Source organism: Perissodus microlepis, chromosome 4 (assembly GCF_051167445.1).
Source record: "Perissodus microlepis isolate ML-2025 ecotype Zambia chromosome 4, ASM5116744v1, whole genome shotgun sequence".
In the NCBI taxonomy this organism is placed as follows: Eukaryota; Metazoa; Chordata; class Actinopteri; order Cichliformes; family Cichlidae; genus Perissodus; species Perissodus microlepis.
In genome coordinates, this window is record NC_140464.1 from 17,670,621 (window position 1) to 17,698,111 (window position 27,491).

The window sequence follows — 27,491 nt, forward strand, 5'->3', positions numbered from 1 at the left end:
GTGTAACTACCGCCCCTCCCCCGCTGCTCAGCGCAAGCGCAAGGCTCACGTGCGAAGTGAAGGGGAAAAAAGTGTCATAGAGAGGGTGAGAGAATGAAAAAAATACATGGCTCCCAATAAGGAGTCGGCTCGCGTCGTTCGCTTCAAAGATTCGGCTCTAAGAGCCGATTCGTTCGCAACCGACACATCACTAATCGATAACTTTTTCATTAAGTTGTTTGAAATTCATAGCCAGTGCTCTGACACAGAGCCATCAACCTCCGAACGCTGAAAGAGCACAGAGTATCCAGAAAACACATTATATGCTGCAATAAATGCACTGCTCTAGTGTCCCCTCTCGGTGCCTTTCAGCGGCACGCAGCAGCAAACAGGTTGTCAGAAGCCGAGATGATGATTAAGTTTAACATTGTCTACAATATTGCCAAAGAGTGCCACTTTAAGCACTTTAAGCCCACGCACTTTTCCAGTAACTTATCTTTCTTGTAGAACTGTGCTTTAAATACAGAACTTTGTGTTGATAAGATTGTTAGTTAATCGTTTACAAATAAATATTGTCTGTATGGACAGCAATTAAAAAAAAGTGAACATGTAAAACTTTTGTGCTGGTGCAGCTAAGAAAAAAAGCGCACCAGTGTAACCCTGGCAAAAAGTTAGTCTAGAGCCCTGGCATTTGTAACCCTTTTCTGGAAAATTTCTCTCCATAGTACTTTGCATGGTATGTCACTCATCTTTTATGTTTATGTAGAAACGTATATAGGCAGACCTATGTTTTTTATTTTACTAATGCACAGCTGGGGAATTACCCAGAATCTTATAATATATTTATTTACTTTTCACTATCTAAATAGTTGCACACAAATCACTTTACACATTTTTTAAACCTCAGTTTTTTTTAATCACATTATTTAGAAAACTTTCGAGGCGATTTTTTCTCCATAAAACTGCCAACAATTTTACGCCGGTAACATGTGACGTCATCACGTGATATGTCTGGTCAACAACTCAGCTGTTGGATAGTTGCTTCACGTACTATGAGAATTGTTGGAATTACAACTTGTATTGGACGAAATAAAATGCCTGGATTTGTTTGTCTCCTTCCATGTTCAAGATAAACGTGTCATTATCGTGCAGTGTAACAATACGTATACATTTCTAAATTCAATCAGCTACAGGAAAAAAACATTTTGTTTACATTTAATGTGAAAAAATACAGTGTTGTGTGTCTATATAATATTGTTTGTGCTATATTTTCAAAACATAAACAGTATCTTTCGCTACTTCTGGGTCTTCAAGGGCTGTAAACTGATCCTTGTGGTTTTGTTCTCATGGTGATTGAGGAATTTGGGAGCTTCGGGGGAGCATTTGAACGCAGCACGGGACAGGCGAGGAAAAAATAGGAAGAAATCCACGTAGCCTGTCTTGCATCGTAATAGTACATTCGTACGCTGTTCTCAATGTGTCCGTTTGATTAAAGAAAAGCTGTCTTTATTTAAGGAACACGGGCGTTCATAGTGGCGGGGTAAGGCGGAGAAAAAAAACCAAACTGGTCCTGTTAGTTGAAAGGAAGAGGACTAAAAATGGAGCTGGAAGACGGAGTTGTGTACCAGGACGACCCGGGGACATCAGCGATGATGTCTGAGCGGGTGTCGGGCCTGGCCAACTCAATTTACCGCGAGTTCGAGAGGCTTATCGGTAAATACGACGAGGACGTGGTGAAAGAGCTGATGCCGCTTGTGGTGGCCGTGCTGGAGAACCTGGACTCCGTGTTCGCGGAGAACCAGGAGCACGAAGTGGAGCTGGAGCTGCTGAAGGAGGACAACGAGCAGCTCATCACCCAGTACGAGCGGGAGAAAGCGCTGAGGAAACACGCAGAGGAGGTGAGCTGAATGGATCTAAGAGAGGGGGAAGGAAAATATCAACATTCAGCATCCTTTTTTTTTTTCTTCTTAAAGGAGGGCAATGAAGCCTGCCTCAGGTGCTTTCTCCTCCCAGCATCCCTGAGCGATGAATTAACCTATACACGTGGCCTGGCAGCATCCATGGTGTTCAGTGGGGATGTAAACAAGGCAGAGTCATGCTAACGGCTCACTGAAATGGCCCTGTCTCCTTGTTGGCTCTGTTTTCTTGCGGGATGATCTGTCATATAACTGTGTCTATCTATGAAACAAGCGCATCAAAGCCACATCCCTGGCAAATGCACATATGATGTCCTATTGCATCAGATAGTGAAGTCAGAAACAGCAGGTGAAGTGACTCAGCGTTTTGGGCCATCACTGTAACTGTAAAATACATATATGACGTTTATAAAACACATCAGTGTGAAGAGGATGGAGCTTGTGGAATAACAGTGGGGCGTAAAATGTCACAGAAAATCCCACCACAGCTTTAACCAAACTACTCTTAGTAGTTTGGTTTACATCACTAAACAGCATAATTTCCATCATTCATGCATGTGCAAAGCCAAACATCCTGCACAACAGTGTTACTTCTTTAAGCTCTTATCTTCGTATGCAGAAAATACTGTGTGCACAGATAGATGACCACAGTTCAGATATCTAACACCTGGAAAATATCAGAAATATACATTTATATTACTTAAAGGAGATTTCCAGTAATTTAGCTATAAACATACTTTTGGGTAAGTTTGGGTAATTTGTAAGAGACAAAAAATAATGTCTAAATTGACATTACAGTCCTTCCGAACTTAAAAGTTTTTATTTAGAGCTGGAAAACACCTGCAACCTACATTTCCTGTAATGCTCTCGGATCTATAACAGACTCTCACAGCTGGGAAATGTTCACATCTTCCAAAGCTGTCAGGTTATAACACTGTTGTTGTGCAATAATTACTTACTTTGTAGGCCCATGCCTATGAAGACACATGCAGCTTCTAAAGTTTAGGATGTGATATCTGATTGGGTGCACATTGGCAGCAAAAGTGGAGCCCTGGATTTCGTGTTTCTGGCAGGGTGTGTGTGTTTGTGTGTGGTCAATCTGCCCTGAGCCCTCAATATGAAGGGTGAAGCGATGTGACTCGGACCTTCTGTCACAGCTGGCCTCTGTGGCTCAGGGGCAGTGGAAAAGCAGCCTGGTATGCTGTGGAACCTCCATCCAGTGGGTGATGCTGCACCTTGGTCACAGCAGCCACAAACACTCGTATACACAGTGACAATACTGCTGTATCCTGCATTGTTTTGTAGTATAATGTGTTTTAAATAGACACAGAAACAATAAGCCGGTTTCCTGGGTAGGACTCTTTATCTAAAGCCCCGAGGAGGAGTGAGCAGGGGTACGCTGAGCCTCCTGGGAAGGCACAGTGTTACTTCCAGGTCATGTGATCCTTTGTGAGAAGAGGGGAACATCCTTCAGCTTTCATTTCTGCTTTTCTTTTGTTTTTTTCTTGGGTTTCAGTGTCAACAGACTGACCTCCTTCCCACCCATTTTATCAGACCGATGAAGGGTGTGACATTTCTGTTTTTGGAAGTTGTTTTTAATGACACCTTTTACCCGCTCCTTCATTGTTTCATAACAGGTAAAAAAAAAAAGGATAGCAGCACATTCCTGTCTGCTGTGATGTGTTTGCGAGCCTATTTCCACTAAACTCTGATTTAAATTGAAGATAATCTTGAAAAATGAAGCAGAATAAAGCAGACGGCTGTGAGAATATCTTTAATTTTAATTACATCTAAGGCAGCAGTTTAGCCCGTTAAAACTTATTTGCATCATCTTTAAATTTCTTGGGTGCGTCTGATCTGCACTGTTGATGTTGTTTGCTGCGGGAATACTTTCTATCATATCTTTAAAAACAGGAAGCTGCTGTTTTAATTGTCTCACACATAGTTACTGCTTTATCTTAGGTCCAGCGTGACTGATTATTTCTATTATTCCTTATTAGTTACTAGCTAATTTCCTTCTGCCATCCCTGGGCAGTATTAACTAAACAAATTTTATTGGTTGTTTCTGGAGTTCTGGTGTTGATGTAATGTAAAGACTGGACAATAATACAGAGTAAACCCTGACAATGAAATTAATGCCTTTTGAGCAAGCACTTGGCGACAGTGGGAAGGAAAAACGTCCTTTTTACAGGAATAATCCTGGAAGAAACAGGGCTTCTATGGTACTACTGTACTGCTAATATGGAAGACTGAGATCGTCAGCAAATGTTCATGCTTGAAACTTTTCATGATTCCTCATATTTCTACCACTTTCTTTTATTTATTTTTTTAAATTTACAAGTAGATTTCCAGTTTAAGATCCATAGTAATTACCTTAAATTTCACTTCTATGTAATTCATACAATCAAAAACACAGTAGCGACTCCCTTAAAACCACGGCAAGCAGGCTGCTACTGATGAAAAAGAGAGTTATTTGGGTCGATCACTGAGTATAAGCTAAATTAGAGATTTACGTCTTTGCAAGGAAGTTTCCTGCATCTGCTTGTACATCAAAGTAGGGTAAGATTCCTGTGCCCACAGGAAGGAAGGGAGCCACGTCAGGGCCTTGGCTTGCTAAGCTGGACAGGATGTGGACGTTGATACACACACATAAACAAAAGTGCATTTTCAGAGGCCGGCCTATAAGGAAACTGGGAGGAAGCGGCACTGCAGATCAGACTCAAGACACATTTGATAATCTGTCACAGTCGTGGGACCATTAATACTTTTAGGGATCCAGAGATATGTGCTTCATTTTCAGAGGCCACAGTTATATTTGTATGCGTCACATCAGTTTTCCTAAATGTTAATACTGTAAAACAACTAAATTGTATTTATAATAAAGTTTTTATTCTAAATACAGTGACCAAATTACTATTTCAAACATTCATTTTGCAGTGGGGCAGAATTCCTCATTTGGTTTCATTACTGTCATGTAAAAATAGAACGCCCAAATTTAGGAACGGCGTCTTTTTTTTTTGTATTGCAAAACAAGCATCAAACAAGATCAGACTGCTCACAAACCTGCTTTGATATGTTTTGCATTAAGTGTCAGTGAGTCCAACAAAACTGTGTTTTTGTGTGTGTGTGTGTGTGTAGAAGTTCATCGAATTTGAAGACACTCATGAGCAGGAGAAGAAGGACCTGCAGAGCCATGTGGACCGGATGGAGTCCCACTCCCGCCAACTGGAGCTCAAAATCAAGAACTATGCAGACCAGAGTGAGCAAAAACACACACATTCATGCACATGTGCTTATATTATTGTGTACGTGCTTTCAAAAAAAATCTTCCATGTCTATCAGCATCCATGCGCTGAGATGAAATCTCATCGCTATTATAAATAATTCTGTCTGTTTCAGTTCCTGCAGTTAGTCTATTTTTCACTCCCTTACTATCTTCTTCCTCTCATGGCTTGCTATGTATGCACACATTAACTATGCAGACTCTCACGCTCTCTTTCTTCATCTTTGCGGGGGTAACAGTAATGGGATTAAAGGATTTCTGTTATTCCCATCCTCCTAATGTGGCAGTACATTACCCGCCCATCTTATGGGTGGATTAAGCGGTAGAGGGGAAGCGATTGGTTCATACATTCTGTCTTGTCAGAAAAAAAGAGGGGATTCACACAATGACTGGTCCAGTATCTGGTGACTAAGCAGCTGGCTGGTTAAAGCAAATCATTCATTCACACAAAGCTGCGAGTGGGAAGAAAACAGGAATTTCTTTCCAAATCTGACTTACAGCAGAAGCTTTAACAAGGCAAACATAAGTATCCCAGTGGCTGGTGTGATGTGGAAAATCAAAAGTGAATTATTTATCGGTTATTGCTTTGCTGTGTTTGCTGTTTGAGAGAATGATTCCTGCTCAGTAGGTTCAGCTAATTTGCTGCCACTCCCAGTGAATGGTAAATCATTCATTCATTAAGGTGCTTTAAATCCGAGTCCACTGAGTTAAACGGCCGCAGTTGGAGCAAGAAGTTTGGCAACAGCAGTATAGCTTAGATAATGTTAGTGCTTTAGTTTACTGGCCTGACATGGAAAAGATCAATAATTAAGAGATTGGAGCTGAGTTTGGGGAATTCAGATTTAATTGATTAATAAAGCATCCAGCAGAGTAACAGCCTGATGAGTAAGTTTTAAACAAGTCATGCTTTATACTTAAAAAAAGATTTTTAACTTTCAGTCAACATGAAGCAATATTTTGAATAAAAAGCAGATGAAATAAATAAAATCAAAGGTTTACTTATTGAAATAATTCAACATTAATATGGAATCACTAAGAAGAATGTGCTTGGTATAAACTGAATGTTTACCAATCAAGTAAATGTAATCAGACCAGATTTGTTAAATTTAACCTTTTAAATTGTTCTTATGTAACAAAATTATGTTAGTTAAAATCAGCATTTCGGCCAAAACGTTTTTTGAGTGTAGAGCTTCACAGTGGATGATGCTGTTTGCTTTCTGACATGTAAACTGTTCATTTGGTATGCATTTCAGGATTTTAGGCTAAATGACTCATAAATCCAGTCAGGCTTATGGCCTTACATTCAGCTTCTTCTCCACCCAGTGATTACTTTATAAAACAACACACACACACACTCATCAAGGATTGCGAGAAGCTTCAGCTGCTCCCCCCCCCCCACACACACACACACACCTTTTCTTTCTTCATTTTATTACTGGGATCTAGGAATGTGATGACTCATGACTGCAGAATAAAATTGCTCGATAGTGTCAAAGTACACACTGGCAAGGCATCATCGCACAACACACAGAAGCTTTAGCTGTTGTAATTGATAGTATCCGATAGCTTTAAACCCGTCTGTTGCAGCAGCTCGCTGCGTGGCTTAGGCTAAACCTGATGTGCTAATAAGGGATTAGATGTTTTTGTCACTTCGTAAGGCGCCCAGTGCTGAAAACTATTTGAGTGCGATTGCCCCCCCCCCCCCCCCCCAGAGCCCCCCCAGCCCAGCCCCTCTATACTGCATGGCAGAGAAAAACTGTACGGGTTTTTACGTACGACTGTCATACACATGCAAAAACCTAACGATCACAGAGAAGAATTACAGTAATGTGACAGTGAGGTTCTGAAGTATTTAACAAGTGATTTAAAGTCTATAAGCTGGTTGTAAAGTAGCTGAGACTGACGAGGGCCTTCCTTTGTTTCAGTTGGCAGGTTAGAAGAACGAGAGCTGGACCTGAAGAAGGAATATAACTCCCTCCATCAGCGGCACACAGAGGTAGGTTAGAGAGAAAGGGAGGAGCGGAGCGTAACTCTGAATAGTGGTCATGACTAACTAGCTCCCTTTTGGGTGTTTTTGCTTTGAATTCTGCAGATGATCCATAATTACATGGAGCACGTGGAGAGGATCAAAATGCAACAGATCAGCGAGACCTCCGAGTCGAGCGCAGTCGGCCGAGTCAGGTGAGAGCGGATACGTTTGTTTGCCAAGCCACTTTCATATCACACGTCATCGACAGGCAGCATTTGTGGTCTGTGGTCCAATAAAAAGAGATGTTTTATAACTTTTTTTTTAATCTCCCAAGGAGAGAGCGACCTCTTTCTTTGGGAATTTTCCCATCATCTGGCGGAGCATCTCTGCTCATCCCAGATCCTCAGGCCAGAGCAGAGACACTGGGCACAGAGAGCTGGAGGTTCACTGACTCATCGCAGCCTCGCTCCAACACAAGTCTCAAGGTGGGTGTGTGGGTCGTACCTACCTTGTGATCTATCCTTAGAGAATAAACCTGTGTCTGGTTCAGGCCACGTTATGTCAGCCAGAAAACCGATGTGTAGAAGACACATTCATGCCTCGTCTATGAAGTCTGGATGTAAAAGGCCAACATATCCGAATTTCTGCTTCTTAAAGCATCTTTTCCATAAATAAGCTGAATGCTGTCGTCCAGATCATGTTAAATAAAAGAAAAGCAAGTGAAATGAAAAATCTTAAATAATGACATCACTTGATTCAAATTGAAAATTAATAATTGATTATTTAATTAGTGTTTTTGCTGTATTATTAAAAAAAACACTGGCATTATGGAGAATGATATGATCGCTCTAATTGGATTTCCTGTTTCTGCTGGTTTTGCCAGAGGTCGAAAATAGAAGATAGAATAGAGTTTTTAAGTTTCGAGTCCATTTATAAATAGAGAGCCTTTGATAAGGCTCGGGTGTGCTTATGTGTTTTTTATGCAGGCATCTAACAAGGCGCCCTCTGTTTCTAGACTCTTCTTTAGCCATTGATGAATATGCAGACTTCCCCTGGTGTAGCAATCAGAGGAGATCATTAAATGTGTCACATGAATATTTATAAACGTTTTCTGCAGGTACAAATAACATATTTTTATGTGTTATTTTATTCAGTATTTATAGTTCATTTAATTCGTGTTTTAAATGGGGAAACAAAAATATTTTTTTTATATATATCCACAATATAATGGTGTTGATGCTCCTTAATATCTTCTTCCAGCTTTGATTAAAGTCACTTGGGTACTTGATGGGCATGCCAGCGGTGATTGTATCTGTGGCAGTCAGAACCTGCAGGGTGACAATGTTATTACATTGCACTGCTGCGTTTTTGTTAAAACTGGGACACCAGCTCTGCGGCGCAGTGCATTCTGGGAATGATGCCGCTGTATGGCGTGCAGCCAGTCACTGAGAGAGGGAGGAAAAAAGAGGCTGGCTGGATTGTGATGGGGCCTTATGTAATCAGAGCTACAGGGCGGTTATTGTTAAGCCACGGCCTTTTGAACATGAGTGTCTTTGATATGCAAACATGGCGTCAGAGTTCAGCAGCGATGTCATGTTTATTTATGGGAGCGCGAGGTGCTGCAGAGGTGAGCGAAAAGCAAACGACAGGTTAATGACCTGGATGTGCCGGCCATGATTTAATTTCCACATTAGTCATTTAAGTAAAACCATTTCATCTTAGCTCTGAAACTGGCATAATTATGTTTCTGCGTCATTGCATTTTACTTCATTCAAGGGGAGCGCTTAAATAAACAAAAGAATTAAAATGATTCATATGTAATATTACTGTAATATAATATGTAAGTGCTGAAATTATAAAATACAAAAATTGAAAAAAATTGAATCAATATAAATATATTTGTGTACTTTTCATAACTAAGCAATTGTTTTACTATTACTATTTCTGACTTCCTGTACAAATAGTTTTAGCTTTGCAACATGTCATTAGTCAAAACCTATTTTGATTCTATACAGAAAGTACGGTGGCCCTGAGAGGTCAAATGCACTGCACTTCAAGAACTCTAACACTGAAAATGAGAAAAGCACACATAACACAACGGAAGAACAAAAGCTCACAAAAGTGACAAGCTAACAGTTAGCGGTTAATAGTGAACATGTATCTGCAGCATTATAAGAATCACGCAATTACGTTATTGTGTCCTCAGAAACTCTTCAGTTTTGTTTCATTTAACTTCTGTTGTGTTTTTTGTCCTTCTGCAACATTTTTTCTATTGGACGATATTTGCTTAAGTGCGTTTGACCTCTCAGGGCCACCGTAGGAAAGAGATTTACAAAACAATAAACGCTGATTTGACTTGACTAAAGACTCATCTGTTGCTTGTTGATGATCTATAAGCTATAAACACACTAGCACATGCACTCACACACACACATGCTTACTTGTATGTATGAACTGTCCCATTCACTTCACAGACATGCACACTATGAGGTGTTTGCATTTCTGTTGAACTGCTTCTGCACTTGTGAGCTGCATTCTTACTCTTCCCCATCCCCCAAGCAGTTGGACTATGGTGACCCCCCAAAGGAAAGGGAGGGTAAGAGTGCGCAGGACTCTACTTGGGGGAATTCACTGGCAGACGACTGCAAGGTAGTTGGATGAGTGGCGGCTGGTACGAGCAGCAGCGCTCCTGCACTGGCCGTGCGCAGCACAGTTTATGTTTGCGTGTGTGTGGGCTTCTGTAGTTTGCTCCACTATGCTGTTTCATCTTTTCAAACACGTCGCTTTGTGCATTTGTAGACTCTCACGTCACAGACCAGCTGTGCTATATGCAACCATGTCTGAAGGCCTCATTGGGATCTTTCAAAATAAAAGTGCACATATGGACCTGGTTAATTATTAATGTGCAAAAGTCAATAGCAGCTTGGTTGCATCTGGCCTCCAGTTTGTTTTTGATTTTGGGTAAAATGCACGAGTTGTATATATTTGACTTTATTTTTGCTGTATTTATGTAGCTCTTCAAACATTACTAATCACTCATTTTACATTAGCGTACATTTCATCTGTCACTTACTGCTGTAGTTATGTATTATTAGTTTTTGGATTTTCGGTGGATTTGTGTAGTTTACTAGAGTTTAGTAAACTAGCAGTAGCTCCTGTTGTTGTCCTTATTTATGTTCAGTAAATGTTGTTTGAAGCCTTCTGCAGTCTGTGTCGTGTTTTGTGGACGTTGTGTTTGCGTGCCACTTTCTGTGTTGCTCATATTGTCTCTTTGCATCCAGCCAGAAAGCTCTCCTCAGTCCATTCGCAACGTTTAGTGTTTCCAGTATATTTCATTTATATGTGATTATCTGTGTTTTGTTGAGCTCCAATTTCACTAATATAATCTCATATAGGATAGTGTGTCAGATCTTTGTGGTGTAAGTGTGATTTTTTTCTTTCACCTTATAAGAAGTTGGTAAAAAAAGCTCGGTAGTTGAGGATTTTTACTTTGTGAAAAGTGCCCTTTACATAATGTAAGAGCGGAGAGAAATTGGACTATTGCTGCTTCTGTTTCTGTGTCAGCTTTATCTTTGGTTTATTTATTTTCTATTTTGGTACAGCTTCAGTTAAGGCATCACTTTGTTGTTGTAAATGAATCACTTTTTATTATAGGATGAGCTATCAGACTTCACCGGCTCCAAGTCGGCCACACCGATGTCAACCACTGCCTCGGACATGGAGAGGGAAGATGGGAACAGTAAGAGCACAGAGGTGCAAGCTGCTCCGGGGACCAGAACCATATCAGTAGGTAGGGTCACATATTCTAATACTCTTATGTACAGGTTTACAAAACAACACCACAAAAACATTATGATGTTTACTTGCATATCCTTCCTTCTGATCTATATCATCTATGCTTGTGTGTTTTGCAGGTCAGCCTGAAAATGAGGACAGCTCAGATGTGAAGGACATCATTGAGTCCACCCCTGAGCTGGACATGGATCTCATTGGGTACAGACCCTGCAGGTAATACAAAAAGGACCTTTTGGGGGTGTTTTTCTTTTTTAAATGAAAGATCCATCAGGCAAAAAACATGACCTCCTATTGTTCTTTCTTTTGTCAGCACTCCTACTAAAGGCATTGAAAACATGGCATTTGACCGCAATACAGACTCCCTGTTTGAGGAGCTGTCCTCTGCAGGCACCGGGCTCATCGGGGACGTGGACGAAGGAGCTGATCTTTTAGGTGAGTGAAAACTTTACAAAAAAGTGACTGAAAAAACGTGGATTGGTTAGTCCGAGAGTATTATGTAGAAAAGGTCACATAAAAGCTACATTTTTGATGTTTTTCAGATGTTTGACAGATATACTATGTAAAGGTGTACATTTCAGTTTCAGTGTCAGATATGTAAAGAAAAAATACTGAAATCTTAAAAGCCAGAGGTGAAATACATGCTGAATGATTCTGTAAGAAGCCTGAATACTTCTTTATAATCACTGCTTATTTTCTTTCTAAAAGGTCGTAAAGGTGATTTGCTGAATTCCCACTTCGATACTTTACTAGCAGATGTTGTTCTACTTTCTTTAAATTCATTGTAACTTCAACACCAGCTGTTTTCTGCGACGCTACACCGCTTGCTTTGGTCCAGCTGTTGTACAAAGTGTTAGCCATCTACCCATGTTAACATCACCTCTCTCTCTCCCGTGTCTCATTCTCTGGCTTTTGTCCATAATCCAAGTGGAGTACTCTGGTGTGTATGACCTCCAACCTTTCCTTAGCTAAACATTTTTCTGTAAAGTTCCTTTGACCTTTACCCATTACTCATTCTTTCCACATCCACCATTGTTAAAGGTTCTTCTTCATTGCGTCTTATATTAGGGTACATTAATATATTTTCGTCTGCCTACTACTTCAAAAAGATTTTGGTGCATGAATGATGGAGTGTAGTGCTTCCTTTTTTGGCCTAATTGATCTTTATACAGCTTTTATTTTTTTCATTTATTTTTTTGCTCTTGTACTTTTCTTCTCTTGAGTGCCGAAAATGTCAAATGTATGTTATCTTTAGAGATTTTACAGCATCTCTTCCTTTTTGCTTGTGGAGTCAGCAGCTACACATTCAGCTCTGGCTCCTTCATCATTTTGGTCATTTCACTGTCTCAAACTATATCCGCATTTCTCTCTCTCTCTCTTCCCTATTCTTTTTCCGCCTGGCTTGGATTGCATGGTATTCTCAGACCTTAGTTTGATTGGTAAGACCTCACCCACTCTTTCCATTCTTCTCATGTCTGTCATGTGACATGTTGTGCTGTGGGTTTGTGCGTTGCGGTAGTTTCATGTGCTGTGAGACCTACAGTAACAAATATCTCACTAGGAGATATTTCATGTCCCACGTCATGCCTGGTTGGATTTATTCTTAGTGTGAATAGTGTACTTCTTTATATGTAGTGTTAAAGTAGTGACAGATCCAGTTTGTGTTCAGTTCAGATTTGTTAAGTGATAAAATTATAATGCTGTTCTTTAATTCTGTTCAGGAATGGGCCGGGAAGTTGAAAATCTAATTATGGAGAATTCACAACTGCTTGAGACTAAGTAAGTAGAATTTAATATCCGCTTCTTCATCCTTTGTAGGGCTGTAATGACTCTCTCTAAATTTGATTTGGTTTAGTTTTTTAAATGTTTTTGTTTTATTGTTGGGGATTATTAAGAGGAAAAAAGCAATGTTGAAAATATTGCACCCACAAACATACATTGATTAGTATCTAATAATGTCGTTTAACATATTGATGTATTCTCATAACGTAGAATTAAGCCTTAAAAAATACATAGAGTGCGTGCCACTTTTTAGTGGTCATCATGTTCCCCCACCATCTTGAATACAACGGTGGAATCGCTGAGTTGTGTATGTTGCTAGAGACCAGCCACAAACAAAGCCAAAGGTGAAGGAGAACTCTTAGATGTTCGAGTGCCATGAAGCCAGATTTTTAATTCATGTCTGCACATTCACACGAAAGGTACAAAGAGTCATGAACTGAGGTCAGAGCCCTAACACATGAAAATGTGCCTGCCTATTTAATTATTACTGTCAGCAGATTAGACTCTCTCTTCTCTAGAAGAGCAGCAGCTGTTTATAAGCTATCATTATGTCAGATAATATTAGGCTTAATAAACACTTCCTTTGATAAACAGTCTGATGACATTTTCACATTGTATGAGAGTTTACTCGCTAGGTGTCCGAGTTCAACAATGTTAGATCTTGTTTAAGGAATGTTTCACTAACAGCTGCTAACAGATTTTAACAGCTGCTAACAGCTGCTAACAGCTGCTAACAGCGGCTAACAGCAGAGCTTACTGACAGAAAAGTGAAGGAAATTTAGCTAACAAGGTAACAGTGGACAGCCTACCCAAAATAGCAAAAAGGTCCCAGAGTCACTTTGCTATCAGAGTACACTGACGATAGATTAACAGTGGCAAGAGTTTTTGAGGAGACTCAGGCATAATAGCATAGAATACCTCTAAGTATTTACCAACACATATCCACTTTTGAATTTCCTAATTTATTGGTAAGTGTTGATCAAATTCAAATATATTAAAAGAAATAATGACTATTAAAGAGGATTTTTTTTTTCTTACACAAACAGTAGTAGAAACACGCTGGCAGGCCACGGCTATTGTGGCATACAGCCTAGATTTAATGTTTCTGATCTCTCTTGGTTGACTAAAACATGTCTGCCCTACAGTAGCTGTCCTAGCTAGGATTATGCACTTCAATTGGGATAATTAAAAAAACAGAATTCAGTTGACTGCAACCCACTGACATCTATGGGGTGAAATTTTACACACTGTACCTTTAAGAACTGTTTTTTGGTTTTTGGATCACTGTGTCCTGATTGGACATGCAGCACTATATTACTGACATTTGAAATTCATGATTTCAGTGTAAGTTTTAGAATCACTGAACTCCTGTTCCTTTGTTTAAGCTGCCTTTTGTCTTGAAAACAGAGATTAAAAAACAAACGTACTAAAATGTCCTTCCAGGAACGCCTTGAATGTGGTGAATAAAGACTTGATTCAGAAAGTCGACGAACTGACAAGTGAGAAGGAGATGTTGGAGGGAGATCTGGAGGCTTTGCTGCAGGCAAAATCCAAGCTGGAGGAAAAGAACAAAGAGCTGGAGGAGGAACTCAAAAAGTAAGAGCTATGAGAGGAATCTGTGGTGTTTAGTTTCTGTCTTTAGTCACAAGGACGATGAAGCACGCTGCTGCAGGTAATTCACTGTCGGTCGCAAAGTATAAATCCTCGCTGACACACTTTACTACTGTGGCATTGGAGCTAAGTAGCAGGAGTCTCTGCTTGGTGAGTGCCTAATGGTATCTCTCCAAATAGAAACTCTGGCTACGCCCATTTCCTATAGACATTTGTGTAAAAACTTATATTTTCCAGAGTACGCCTGGAGATGGAGGAAGCAAAACATAAAGCTAACGAAGAAGAAGAGGTGAGTCCTGTATCCTGTGTCTGTTGTGTGGCTCATTTATTTGGTAGAATTCATGCATTTCTGTGTGGTCATGTTTGGGTTTAATTGTGTGCCGGTACAGAGTGATTTACCTACGGCTCAGAAGAAGCGCTTCACCAGAGTGGAGATGGCCCGAGTGCTGATGGAGAGGAACCAGTACAAAGAGCGACTTATGGAGCTGCAGGAAGCTGTGCGGTGGACTGAGATGATCAGGTGATGAAGCAATGAGTGGTGGACGGATGGAGCAAAGTGCATTTGATGTTTTGTTAGAGTTATAACTTTGTGTTATACATCTAAAAAAAATCAACATATCCGGACACATAAACTAAAGATTGTTAAAGATTGTCGTCTTTTCTTCTTTAGGGCTTCAAGGGAAAATCCAACTATCTCAGAAAAAAAGAAATCCAGCATCTGGCAGTTGTGAGTCTTTTTGGATTTACTGCATTATTTACTGTTTGTCTTTTAGTTTTGATAGGGCTGCCACGTTGCCTTCCAAGTTGAATCCTGACTTTTTTTGTCATTCAAATATTCAAATACATCTTTTTTCTTATCTTTTCCGGGATGTGCCATTGAATTGGCAGCATTAGGTAAAGATGATTTGACAGACCTCCCCACTAAACCTCTCTCCTACCCTATCCCTGTTTAACACAGAAGTGCTCCTCCATTCTGAAAGGATCCAACTTTGATGTGTCTTTATCCATAATCTTTGCTCTCAGTGCAGTGCATCAGTTGTTGTTATCACAAACTGCTCAGACGTTACTCTCCTTTTGCCCCCGGGCTTTCCTGTCTCCTGCCTGCTGTGTGCCTTTTGATGTTTTCCTTACTCTGTCTGCTCAAAGCGAGCAAAGGGAAACTACATATACGAGTATATGTACATGTTGTGTTGCTTATGTCTACCACGTCAGACTGCACATGCAAGTCAGTAGTAGGGCTGCCACAAACGATTATTTCGATAGTCGACTAGTCACCGATTATTTTTGCGATTAGTCGACTAATCAGATCATGCAATAAGCTGTAAAACGTACAGCTTATTGCACCAGCAGCATCTGCTCTTATATAACTATCATTAGCTTACAGCTTTAAGTGTGTAAGGGATGTGCTAACTAAAAATAAAGACAAGATGATAGTTTATTAAATTTTAATGAAATTTGCAGATTGTTTCGGTGAAGTTTAATAAGCTCCTTGCTATCTAAAATATAACGGGACACCGGAGTATATTCTCGAGCATCTCACACTTCTGATAATCAGCTGTCTGCTTGATGTTTATTCAGCTGTGTAAAAACTATAACTTTAATCTCAGACAAACCGATTTACTCAGGAACAAATAAAATACAAAAAAAAAAAGCCAAACAATAACATTTTTAAGTTATCTAAGTGACTTATATATGTTTAACCTGAGTAGCGAAAGACGGCGGTGGGTTTGAAAACGGGCTCTAGTGAGCCTTGCCCCGGCTCGCTATCGAGCTAGTGAGTAACAGACGTGTCCGAAAACGTCGGAGCGCTTTTGAAAATATGTGGTGTCTTGATAAACTGAGCAGGTATTTGAGGTTTACACAGTTACATACTCGCCTGAAAATATGTTAAACGTTTATTTTGTGACCCAGAAAGAATAATAAGAGTAATATTAAAACTAACTAGCTGCCGCCATTGTTGAAAACTGAGCTGGGCTGCGCTATGAATTCTGGGACAGAGCTACTTCTTCTTCTCCGGGGTTTAACAGCAGCTGGCATCCTTGTACATGCAGTGCTGCCATCTTGTGTTTCAGTCCGTTATTACACTCTTAAATCCTACTACTTATTCCTACATCTTTTGGGATCTTACAAAGCTTCAAACGACTATTAAATCAGTCGTCGACGATTTTGATAGTCGACGTAATCGTGACTAGTCGACTAATCGTGGCAGCCCTAGTCAGTAGATTTGATTTCTATTATTGAGGAATTTTAATATCTAAATTGCCTTCCTTAGCCTTGGTAAGCTCACCTCTGTAGCAGTTTCTTCAAAGGCATTTGGAGAAAATGACTTGTGTTTTCTGAGTTTTTAATTTTAACATATTCTCAAAAATCTGAAAGAAAAATCAAAAAGCAGTACGATATCGTTCTGCAGTAATAAAACAGGCTTTAAGCATGTATCAAACTTTGTCTTATATATTATAAAAATTCACACTCACTGGTCACTTTATTAGGTATACCCTACTAGTATCGATTTGGACCACTTTTTGCCTTCAGATCCAACAAGATTGTATCAATGCTTCAGCCTGAAGCATTGATACAAGGCAGGATGGCTTTGTGCTTTCATGGTGTTTAGCCAAATTGTGACCCTACTATCTAAATATAGCAGCACAGCTTGAGACATCAGACCAGGCAACTTTTTTCCAGTATTTCATTGTCCAGTTTTGTTGAGCCTTTCCTGTTTTTCACTGACAGAGGTGGTACCCGATGTGGTTTCTGCTGCTGCTGTTGTTGCCTATCTGCTTCAAGGTTGAACATCTTGTGCATTCACAGATGCTCTTCTGCATACCTTGGTTATAATGAGTTGTTATTTGAGTTCACCATAGAAATGGTTGTTGGGAAAATTTCAGTAGATCAGCAGTTTCTCAAATACTCAGACCAACTTGTGTGACACCAACAACCACAACAGCCACATTCACAGTCACTTGAATTACTTTCTTCTGCATTCTGATGCTCAGTTTGAAGTTCAGCAGGTCATCTTGACCACATCTACATGCCTAAATGCACAGACCTGCTGCGATGTGATTGGCTGATTAGACGGTTTTGTTTACAAGCAGTTGAACAGGCATGCCTTATAAAGTAGCTGGTGAGTGTATATTAGTTGAAGTTTTAGTTAGATATAATAGGGGAGTGCTTAGCTCTACTATGACTCCCAGCATGCTTTATGTCACTGTACAGTAAATGTTGGTGGTAGTTCCTTGATTGTCTGGTTTGTTGGTGACACCCCTGCCTTGCTCTTTCCCTGCGCTCCTGTCGGCTCTGTTTCCCTCTTGGCTTTCTGTAACTTCGCCACGTGCAGCTTCAGCAGACTGTTTAGCTCCTCCTCCAGTGCCCCTGCCGTAAAGTTTGAATCCCAGTCCAATACGAAGTACAGCACTCCGGGCAGCACGGTGAAGAGGAGCAGCACTTTCTCCCAGTTCCCCACGGAGAAGTCCAAGACATTTGACTTCCTCAATGAAGAGTAAGTAATGAGGACGTGTGACTTTGAGTTCTGTGGATTTTACCAAGTTGGAAATTCATCAATGCACCTGTCTATAAAATGTATTATCAGCTGATGGCTTTGTGTCTCTCGTGGTTCTCCCTTTAGTAAGGAACAGTGCAGTTCTCCATCACGTAAAGAGCAGAAGAGAAGCCAGTACAGACAGGTCAAGGCTCATGTGCAGAAGGAGGACGGACGAGTCACTGCACATGGCTGGAGCCTGCCCAGCAAATACAAGGTGGGAAATGAAAAAAGTGCTTTGCATTAGGTCAGAGATGCGATCGGCACTTTTTATTTTGCTTTGTTCGCTTTAGAAGAAGAAATCGTTTATTTTAAATGGCCAGCATATCCTGTGCAGCACAATAAGGTGTATCCTTTGTCTGTTCCAGCCCTGTGTTCATGTTCACCTGAGAAAAAGTAGTGGTTTTAAAAGTCTTAAAATAAACTTTATTTACAATATTTAAGTTTTGACTGTTCTACCATCACAGGTAGCAAATGGTGGACAAGTGGAAAACAAAATGAACTTACCTGTGCCGGTTTACTTGAGACCTCTGGACCAGAAAGATGCTTCTATGAAGGTGCTTAAATGAATGAATAGACAACTCTTAGCATACATGCAGGATATTGTTGTTATATTTTAACATTTTGATGTTTCTAACAAGCTCTTTCTGTCCCACAGCTGTGGTGCGCTGCCGGGGTCAACCTGTCCGGGGGTCGGGCATTTTCCTCATCAGAGCTTTCTAAGCAGACAAAGGGTTCTCAGAGCAGCTTGGATCAGTTGGAGCAGGAGAGTAAGGTGAGTAGTTTAAGGAAGGAAGAAGCTCTTTGGAGGCAGTTGTGACTTCTGATAGTTCTTTATGTTTTATGCTTTGAGTCGATTCGCTAATGTGTTACGTTGCTGTAAGGATCGGGAAAAAGGGGAGAAAGAGAAGGAGCTGATTGTTCAGGACGAGATGTCCAGTCGTGTGTGGGTGTGCACTAGCACCCACTCCTCCACCAAGGTTATGGTTCTGGATGCCACTCAGCCCTCTGACCTGCTCGACAGCTTCTACGCCTGCAACACTCACATTGTCTGCATCGCCAGTGTGCCAGGTAGGTCCAGTGGTCACGCTTTGTGTTTGTTGGGGTAAAAATCATTTTTCTTACTGGGTCATTTGTGGTGTTTTTTCAGGTGTGTTGGAAACTGATTATCCAGCAGGTGAAGCTGTACCCCAAGACCTGGAGTCCAGCCAAGGGGATGCGGCGTCACTGGCTGGCAGCGTGGCCAGTGTAGGCTCAGCAGGCAGCGATAGCGCCTCAGCAGCCGAGGGCACCACTGCCATTCCCCAGACAGCTAGTGCAGGTGTTGCCGACCAGCCGGCTGAGCACAGCGCCACCTCAGCCTCAGGTAGTTCTCTACTAAAAAAAAATGTTTAGATAGAGTACAGTATGTGTGGTTTGACAGCTGTGCTGTGCTGTGATCCACAGCTCCCACTGTTGAGTTGTCCAGAGAGACCAGTCCAGCAGAAGATGGGGTTCCCACAGCGGAAGAGGCAACAGAAGCAACGGAGGCTAATGCTGGCGTGGGCGAAGAAGGAGAGGAAGATCAGGGGGCTGACCAAAACCAGCCAGGAATCTACACGGAGCACGTGTTCACCGACCCACTCGGGGTGGAACCCACTGACTCCTTAGTTGCTGAATCACAGAGGTGAGAGTGAATATTGGTAGATGCTTTAGTCGATTCTTAAGATTTTTAAGGCATATATGACAATTGCAAATTTAAAATCTTGAAATGTATGAACCCTAGAAGAATTATGTCCAGACATTAATTTACACACCTTTAAAATAAAACAGCCTAAACTTGCTGTTGCAAAATAAAAGCACTGGTATTTTTAGCTTACAGAGGAAACCATAAGAGCAGCTGTGGAAACTCGGCTGCACGTGTTTACTCCATGTTTTCTTAATGAACGGTGTATTTGAAGGGCTGTTTTCCATTATCCAGGGGATCCAGACAGGATGGGGTGACTTCTCTGGCAGAAGACTCGGACCCATCAGATATTGAGGTCCTGAGGATGAGCAGTGCACTTCCCACCATGTGGCTCGGTGCTCAGAATGGGTGGTAAGTGAGGCAGCAGCCACTAGAGGGAGCTATTAGTTCAGGGGAAAAAGGAGGAGAAAATTTGATGAGGTTGTAACTTCATGGAGCAAATTTGCTTTTGGTTATCATGCTGATTTTGGTGTTTATTTATTTATCAGCGGCTGTGTTTTCATAGTATTTAATCATTCGGATGCACTTTCATGTCTTTATTTAGTTGATAATCAGGAGTTTTCCTCTGCTCGACTTTCCTGTCTTTAGTCTGTACGTCCACTCGTCTGTGGCTCGGTGGAGGAAATGTCTTCATGCCATCAAACTGAAAGACTCGATCCTCAGCATAGTGTGAGTAAAAAGTTGGTTGTGTTTTTATTTAAGGACTTGCACACACATAACAAATGAACATTTAAAAATAGACTAATAAACATATTTTTAAAAGTGTCTTCATAACCTGTTGCAGGCATGTTAAAGGGAGGGTCCTGGTAGCACTGGCTGATGGGACATTAGCAATTTTCCACAGAGGCATTGGTAAGTCTGTAACTTAGACTGCTTGCAGTCGGTCTCCGACAGCAAAAAGTCCAGTTCATCACCAGCCAACCAGTGATTTTTGCTAGTCACAGGGTGGTTGCCGTCTTATTTTCACTGTAGTGTGACTGAGCCACGACTAATTTTATGCCACAAATTGCCAAAGTCTTCTTGTTTCTTCCAAGCAGACGGACAGTGGGATCTAACCAACTACCATCTGCTGGATCTGGGCCGGCCCCACCACTCTATCCGCTGTATGACCGTAGTCCACGATAAGGTTTGGTGCGGCTACAGAAATAAGATCTACGTCATCCAGCCCAAGGCCATGAGGATAGAGGTACAGCTGTCATTGAAAGTTAATAAACCATATGTTGCGCAAGTTATTTTTCTGTTCCAGTCAACTTCAACCAATTAAACCTTACTGTTGTCATGGGAACATCCCAATTTACTTCTAACATTACGCAATTGTAATCTATCGCGCCCTTGCAGAAATCCTTTGACGCTCATCCTCGGAAGGAGAGCCAGGTACGGCAGCTGGCCTGGGTTGGAGACGGCATCTGGGTGTCCATTCGACTGGATTCAACTCTACGCTTGTTTCACGCCCACACCTACCAGCACCTCCAGGATGTGGACATTGAGCCCTATGTCAGCAAGATGCTGGGTATACAAACTGTTTGTTGCCTAGCAGTTAATCAGCACTTTCATAAATCATCTCAACAGACTTCTGGTTTTATGCTAGAATTCAGCGCTTACTTTCTGTACACACACGTAGTAGAGTGATATTTTTAACAGTTTAGGAGGTCGCAACATTTCTTCTTCAGATCTTGGATCGAACATCTTCTGTGTGTGTTGCAGGTACAGGTAAATTGGGTTTCTCATTTGTGAGAATCACCGCTCTCGTCGTATCCTGCAACCGACTGTGGGTGGGTACAGGAAATGGCGTAATCATCTCCATCCCGCTCTCTGAAGGTACAGCACAATCTCACCAGCTGCCTGCTTAAATGTCCACTTTTGTTTCATAAAGCAATGCATCATCAAAATGTTCTTTTAGCAGTGTTTATTCACTGAACTCAACTCATTACTGCGTTAGGAATAAATACATACTGTTAGCTTTTATTCTCTATTTGCATTGCAGAACATTAGTTTCATCATTTTAAAGTATCCAAGTCTTTATGATTTAAATATTCTGTGGAAAAACTGAGATGTTGTGAGGTTAAATTGTTTATTTTTGAGTATTCCTGAGTACAGATATATTCATATTTGGCATATGGTTGAATTGAAGCATGCTATTAGTTACGTAAACGTGCGGCGTGTTCTTAATATCAAATCCCTCACTGCTGCCTCCACCATCTCCTTTTATTCTTCTTTCATATTTCAACTCATCTCCCAGATGGCCATTCTGATGCCTCAGGGACCGTTATTGTGTAGCATCACCTTCTCTCTTAAAATCCATAAATCCTCAGTCTCTTTTCGCTGCGTGTTTGTGCTGTAAAAGACAGTGGCATTGCCATGGATACAAGTCTCACAGAGCTCACATAGTGCAGTTTGATGGGTTTATGCTTCAAAGCTGGGCTCTCAGTAGATATTGAGGAGTGCTGCTCTCTTTAAATATTAAAACTTTTCCAAGGGTGTACCTGCGTTTCCTGTCACCATCTTCTTTCTTTTATATCAGTGTCTGTGTGTAGGCTGTACAGTTCTCTGTGGTTTTATAATCAGGGTCTGTACTTATGTCTGCTTTAACCTCTAACTTTAGGTTTTACTTAGAGGTCAGAGAATAAAGCGTTCTTCCAGAATTTAGCAGACAGGCTCCTCTGCGCTCTGACTCATTTGATCTATATACAGTTCGACTGCCTGTGTCACAGACTGGTTTCAGACCAGGCCATAACTGCGATAACTGGTTTTTGCAGATAATCCTAGCTTCTTTCTTTTGGCTCCCTGTATGCTCAGACCTGATTTTATTATTTTGATTATCACCTTTAAAGCACATCTGGGTCTGGCCCCACGCTACATAGCAGAAATATGAGCCCTTTGACCTTGGAATAACTGGTGTGAGCATTTATTTAAAACCCTTCTTAAATACACTTCTGCCGACTTCCTTTCTGTGATATTGTATCTACATAGTTTTTCTGGTATTAATTGTTGTAACTGCTTTTATCTTTTGGTAGTTTGTTTTGCATTTTTGTTTTTTTGATTGGCGTTTTACCTGTTTCCTAACTGCACCTTGTTTGTTTTTCGGTTTTCATTTACCTTCTAAATTTCCTGCTTTTGTTTATCCATGAAAGTACTTTTTTCAAAGAAGCACATAAAGTAGGCAGATGACACTTTACTGTATTCTTCAGCTAACAGAACAACAGGAACAGTGCCAAATCGCCCGGGCAGTGCTGTACGGGTCTACGGTGATGACAGCTCTGTGACAGACTGTGCAATGCCAGGCAGCTTTGTGCCATACTGCTCCATGGCTCACGCCCAACTATGTTTCCACGGACACCGGGATGCTGTCAAGTTTTTTGTGACAGTGCCAGGTAAGAGACAAGTGCAGAGAATCTGCGGGGAAATTTTAGGTAATGTTAGCCATTATCAAAGGAAAATTAGCAGCCATGTTTCCTGGGGAAATTTCTAATTTAGCAAAAGTTAAGATATAAATGATTCACAATTTTAGCTACAGTTAATCAGTTTGTTGATTGAAGACAAAAATGTGAAGTTTTCTATGATTGCAAAGAGAATATGAGTGTGAGTGTTTGTTGAACTAAAGAGCACAGTTGAATCAGTGATATGAATTGTACAATCTAGTTTGTCATAGATTAAATAAACAAACCATTAAATGAGAACTTAATCGGTAGCTAAAGTAACAAGAGAATGAAAGAGTCCCTAAAACACTATCTTTTGTTCTCAGTTTCTTCGTACTTTAAATTAACTGTCACAGGTCAGGCGATGCCACCTCCAGGTGGTGCAGATTCAGGTTCTGATGACCCTACATCCGAATCCTCTGACACAGCAACTTCCGAGACCAAAACCTACCTGGTCATGAGTGGAGGGGAAGGCTACATTGACTTCAGGATGGGTGGGTGTAACACACTCCATGTACAAGTGTGTATTTATACACAGCAGAGGTTTTTATTCTGAAAAGAAACAGCTGTTTACTAGACTTTTTGGAGTAAAAGGCTTGAATGTGTCCCTTCTGGTATGATGTTTGCTTTAGGCCTTAATCACACAGGCTTAAAGACTGGTTGGCAAACCTCTGGCAACCTCAAGTCCCCAGGAAAAATGTATAATCTCTGTTAGGCAAGTGGTTGCTGGAGGTTGAAGGCTGTCGCCATGTGAAATTGATCTCAAAGCGGGTGCTGAATAAAAAATTTCTTTATGATTGCGATGGTCGCTAGCAGATTGCAGCAGTTACTTAAAGTGCTAAAGCATTAAAACAAAAAGTTTTACGTTTTGAAAAGACAAGTAAACAATAAATTACACTAATCCAGACATGAAAAAATGGCATGAATAATAATTTTCCAATTTAGAGCGGGGCACCGTGGAACTCAACAATATTTCTGGAGTGATTTAAGAAAGAGTGAACCAGAGATTCAACATGAGCATTGAGAGTAAAGCTGAGTCAAAATTTACCACAAGGTTCCTCATATCAGATTTAGCAAAAGTGGCCAAGAGTTCCCACTGATTTAGGCAAAAATCTCTTAGAAGTCCTTGTTTATGTACCTGTTTCCTCTTCATTAAGTTGGAGAAAATTGTCTGCCATTGAATATTTATATATTTGTGTAAGATTTATATCTTAGAAATAAGTTGTGCTTAAAAAACATATACAGCCAAATGTCATCTGCATAGCAGTAAGAAGAAATGCTCAGGAAGTTCTCAAAATGTGTTAAACACAAAGCAAATATTACAGAAACATTAAGGGCCCCAAAACAGAACCTTGTGGTACACCGTAAGCAAGAGAAGTGGAACAGAACCTGACAGGTATGATGAGAATCACTTCTTTTTACTCTGTAGAAACTGTGATGCAAATTAAAAATGGACAACATTTCCCTTTGAAGTCAAAATTATGCCAGACTGCTTAAACCAACACATTTCAAAAGTTCCAAATGTCTCCGGTTCTGGTTTGTGTTGCACTCTTTACAGTTTCACTGCCACTTGGTGAGTAGTTTGTGGACAACTCAGCTTTTTACATGGAAACTACTGGCAACCATGGTGATCTTTTAGCAATCAAACCAATGACAATGAGATTTTCACTACAGCAGCATACAACTCTTTGTAAACAATTTCACACTAGCAACTTCAAGTAACCTCTAACAGCCAGTCAGCAACTGTTTCTTTCATCCAGCAACCCCCTTTACCTTCGGGTCTCTGACCACTTTCTAGACCTTTACAAGTGTGGCTTTTGCAATTGATTCCACAACTACATCCAGCAACCTTACTCATCATCTTCTCCACAGGTGATGAAGTAGGTGAGTTGGATGGTTTATCCGAATCGACAGCCAGCCTGCAGTCGGCGCCTGCCAAGAACGAGCGGAGTCACCTCATCGTCTGGCAGGTCACGACTTCTCACGATTGAAAAACTTCATAGACTCTTGTGTTTATGCCAGGGGTGCCCACCAACCCCTGCATGCCATTCTGGAAGTTTTTAATTTGTTCTTAATACCTGAGTAGTTTACTACTTTGTAAAGAAATCAAAAAGAAAACAAACAAAGAAAAAAAAACAATTATTTTTAGTCCATGTTTTGTAAATTTTATTGTTTATGAATCTGAAATAGGTAAAATGAAGTATATGTTAACTTTAAAAATACATCCAGGCGTTCCCTTCTGCATGTTGAAGAAGCTGGTGCACACACAGGGGAAAGGCTACCTTTTAGCACATCGTATGGGATGGGCAGTTTGATCAGGTAATTGTCTGTTGCTTTGTATCTCAAACGTTAAAAAGGCTTTCGTTGTAAACAAAAAAAAAAGGGACTTACCTGAAGTTGAAGTCATCTAAATAAAGAGCAGGCGGTTTTGAGTTAAACTGAAGTATATTTTATAGTAATCAGACTATAGCACTACATGTGTTAACCAGCACCCACGTCTTTCCTGTGTTGAACATTTTAAGACCTGAGCATCAAAAACCTGCAAGTTATAAACGTATAAAAAAGTATCGAATTTCTTGTCACCGGCGATATCAGGCTGATTACTCGACTGTATTGTTTGTTTGGTATTAGAGACATAGCTTGCAGCAAGTGGTGCACATTAAACACACTGTTGCATATTTAAATGTGCTTTTATGCAGGAAAAGCTGTAGGCTACAACATTGTTTGGGAGTTCGAATGTCCCACCAGCTGCAACAGGCTGATGTTTTGTTCTATGAATTATGTCTAAGCACTTTGGGTACTTCAAGGTTTCCTGTGGTTAGAAGAACTAGTTTACTGTAGGTTAGCAGTAGCCTGCATGAAGAAACCCCTCGTGCCGTAGGTGAGGAAAATCTGCCTGTGCCGCCAGCTCAGTGCTTCCTGTTTGCTTCAGCTTGTCGGCACTTTAAATTGTTAGATGTTAGTCGCTTTGGAGGAAAACTGCTGTGTCCTGTTTGTATGAAGGGAACAAAATGTACAAATATTTTTTAGGAGGATGGTCCCAGTAACCAAAGGATGTACGAAAAAGTATCTCAAAACTATTTCATTTGTAACTCAAATATTTGGGAGCGCGTGCGCGCATATATTCAGGATTTAAGCTCGAATGATGCAAATTTAACTAACAGCAACATTTCCGTGTGGCACCTTGAACCGGACGGCACTAAAGAGAGTCTCTCCTGATTGCTTCATCATTCCATGTTTCATTGTTGCACACACAGATTTCAGGCCTATAAGGCACATTTTCCTTATTTTTTTTGTCGTTATTTTGGGCATTGTGTGTGTTTTGTATCCATTTGTGAGACACTTTGATTAAGAGATGAGTATTTTGATGATTTGACTGTAACCTGACAGCAGGATGCCAACATTAAGAAGATGTTGTAATTTGTTTTTATATGTGAAGCCTTGGTCTTCAGTCCATTTCAAAACAGTAACTTTATATTGTGTTTTTGCCATTCCAGTATTTATTTCCTTTGCTATCGAGCCTATCTTGGTTCAGAATGTAACTTTCTACACGGGCAGAGTATCATAGGCGGCTATTGTGAACAGAATAGTCTAACGAGTTTACATGATTGTTAATAATGGTTAAATAAAATGGATTAATGTCATTATGTTGGAAATTTTTCACAAACCATGAGATCAAATTGTGCAGAGAAAAACTTTCATTCATGTACTAAGCTATGCATGTTTTTTTTAGAGAACACTGCTATATTATCGGCTAAATCTCAGTTTATTGCCACCGTTTTGGGTGGGGTGGATGTCAGTGTATGTATGTGCGTGTTTTGTGTTTAGAGTACACATGTACACTTAGGAGTGTCTGCCAGTGTGTGTTTGATTTTCCAAGTGTGTGGTGTGTGTCTGCTTAGTGTATGTTCATCCTTAAAAACAAAACCCAGAGGCTGGTCCCATTTATTTCTCTGGGCGCCATAAATGGTGGTCAATGTTTGCTAAAACAGTATCATAGCCTTATTTTTAACGATCTATTAAACTCAGTTTCATGGATAATGTGCTGGTATTGGTGTCTGTGTTTTTCCCCAGTGGGAGGCATGGTGAAGGCATAGACTGTTTATAAAAAAGCAACATGATGTGACCTGTTGGTTACTGAGGTCCACTGTAAAAACCTCAAGCTGAGTAATTTCACTGTTTCTGTGATGAAACCAGATTTGTGAGGAGCACATGTGTCTGACAGAGAAACCAAAGGACACTGTACACTCATGAGAGGAGTGATTTTCAATCACAAAATCAGCCTTCCTTAAAAACCCCCACATTTTTCAGTCTGATGGGAGCTTTGCGCTCATTGGCAACTTCATGGGTCTAATCAACCAATCACGTTGCAGGAACACATTACAGGATGTTCTGACGTTTAAACTCAGCATAAGAATGATGTTACGGCCCGTCTAGGCGCAACCAGACCACAACATAAAGGGTGATCCATCCCCGTCCAAC

General features: G+C 40.6%; 1 protein-coding gene across 8 annotated transcripts; it reads left to right on the top strand.

Annotated features, from left to right (window-relative positions):
- Positions 1 to 1,358: 1,358 nt before the first annotated feature.
- spag9a (sperm associated antigen 9a) lies at positions 1,359 to 27,050 on the top strand. Of its 8 annotated transcripts, none has more exons than XM_084926228.1 (31): positions 1,359 to 1,877; positions 5,034 to 5,154; positions 7,104 to 7,174; positions 7,271 to 7,359; positions 7,482 to 7,632; positions 9,707 to 9,796; positions 10,802 to 10,937; positions 11,062 to 11,155; positions 11,253 to 11,374; positions 11,868 to 11,879; positions 12,661 to 12,718; positions 14,165 to 14,317; positions 14,570 to 14,621; positions 14,722 to 14,852; positions 15,003 to 15,059; positions 17,667 to 17,828; positions 17,955 to 18,084; positions 18,335 to 18,424; positions 18,526 to 18,642; positions 18,752 to 18,938; positions 19,018 to 19,233; positions 19,314 to 19,533; positions 19,828 to 19,944; positions 20,182 to 20,262; positions 20,378 to 20,445; positions 20,628 to 20,779; positions 20,932 to 21,103; positions 21,298 to 21,411; positions 22,782 to 22,964; positions 23,366 to 23,503; positions 24,882 to 27,050. In XM_084926228.1, the coding sequence occupies exons 1-31, from the start codon at positions 1,578 to 1,580 to the stop codon at positions 24,998 to 25,000; spliced, it is 3,903 nt and encodes a 1,300-aa protein (XP_084782354.1). In that variant the 5' UTR covers positions 1,359 to 1,577; the 3' UTR covers positions 25,001 to 27,050. The 8 variants fall into 8 exon arrangements, with proteins under 8 accessions (XP_084782354.1, XP_084782351.1, XP_084782352.1 ...); XM_084926225.1 differs by lacking the exon at positions 11,868 to 11,879 and adding an exon at positions 12,364 to 12,378; XM_084926226.1 differs by lacking the exon at positions 11,868 to 11,879 and adding an exon at positions 12,364 to 12,378 and having other exon boundaries at positions 20,631 to 20,779.
- The last annotated feature ends 441 nt before the right edge of the window (positions 27,051 to 27,491 follow it).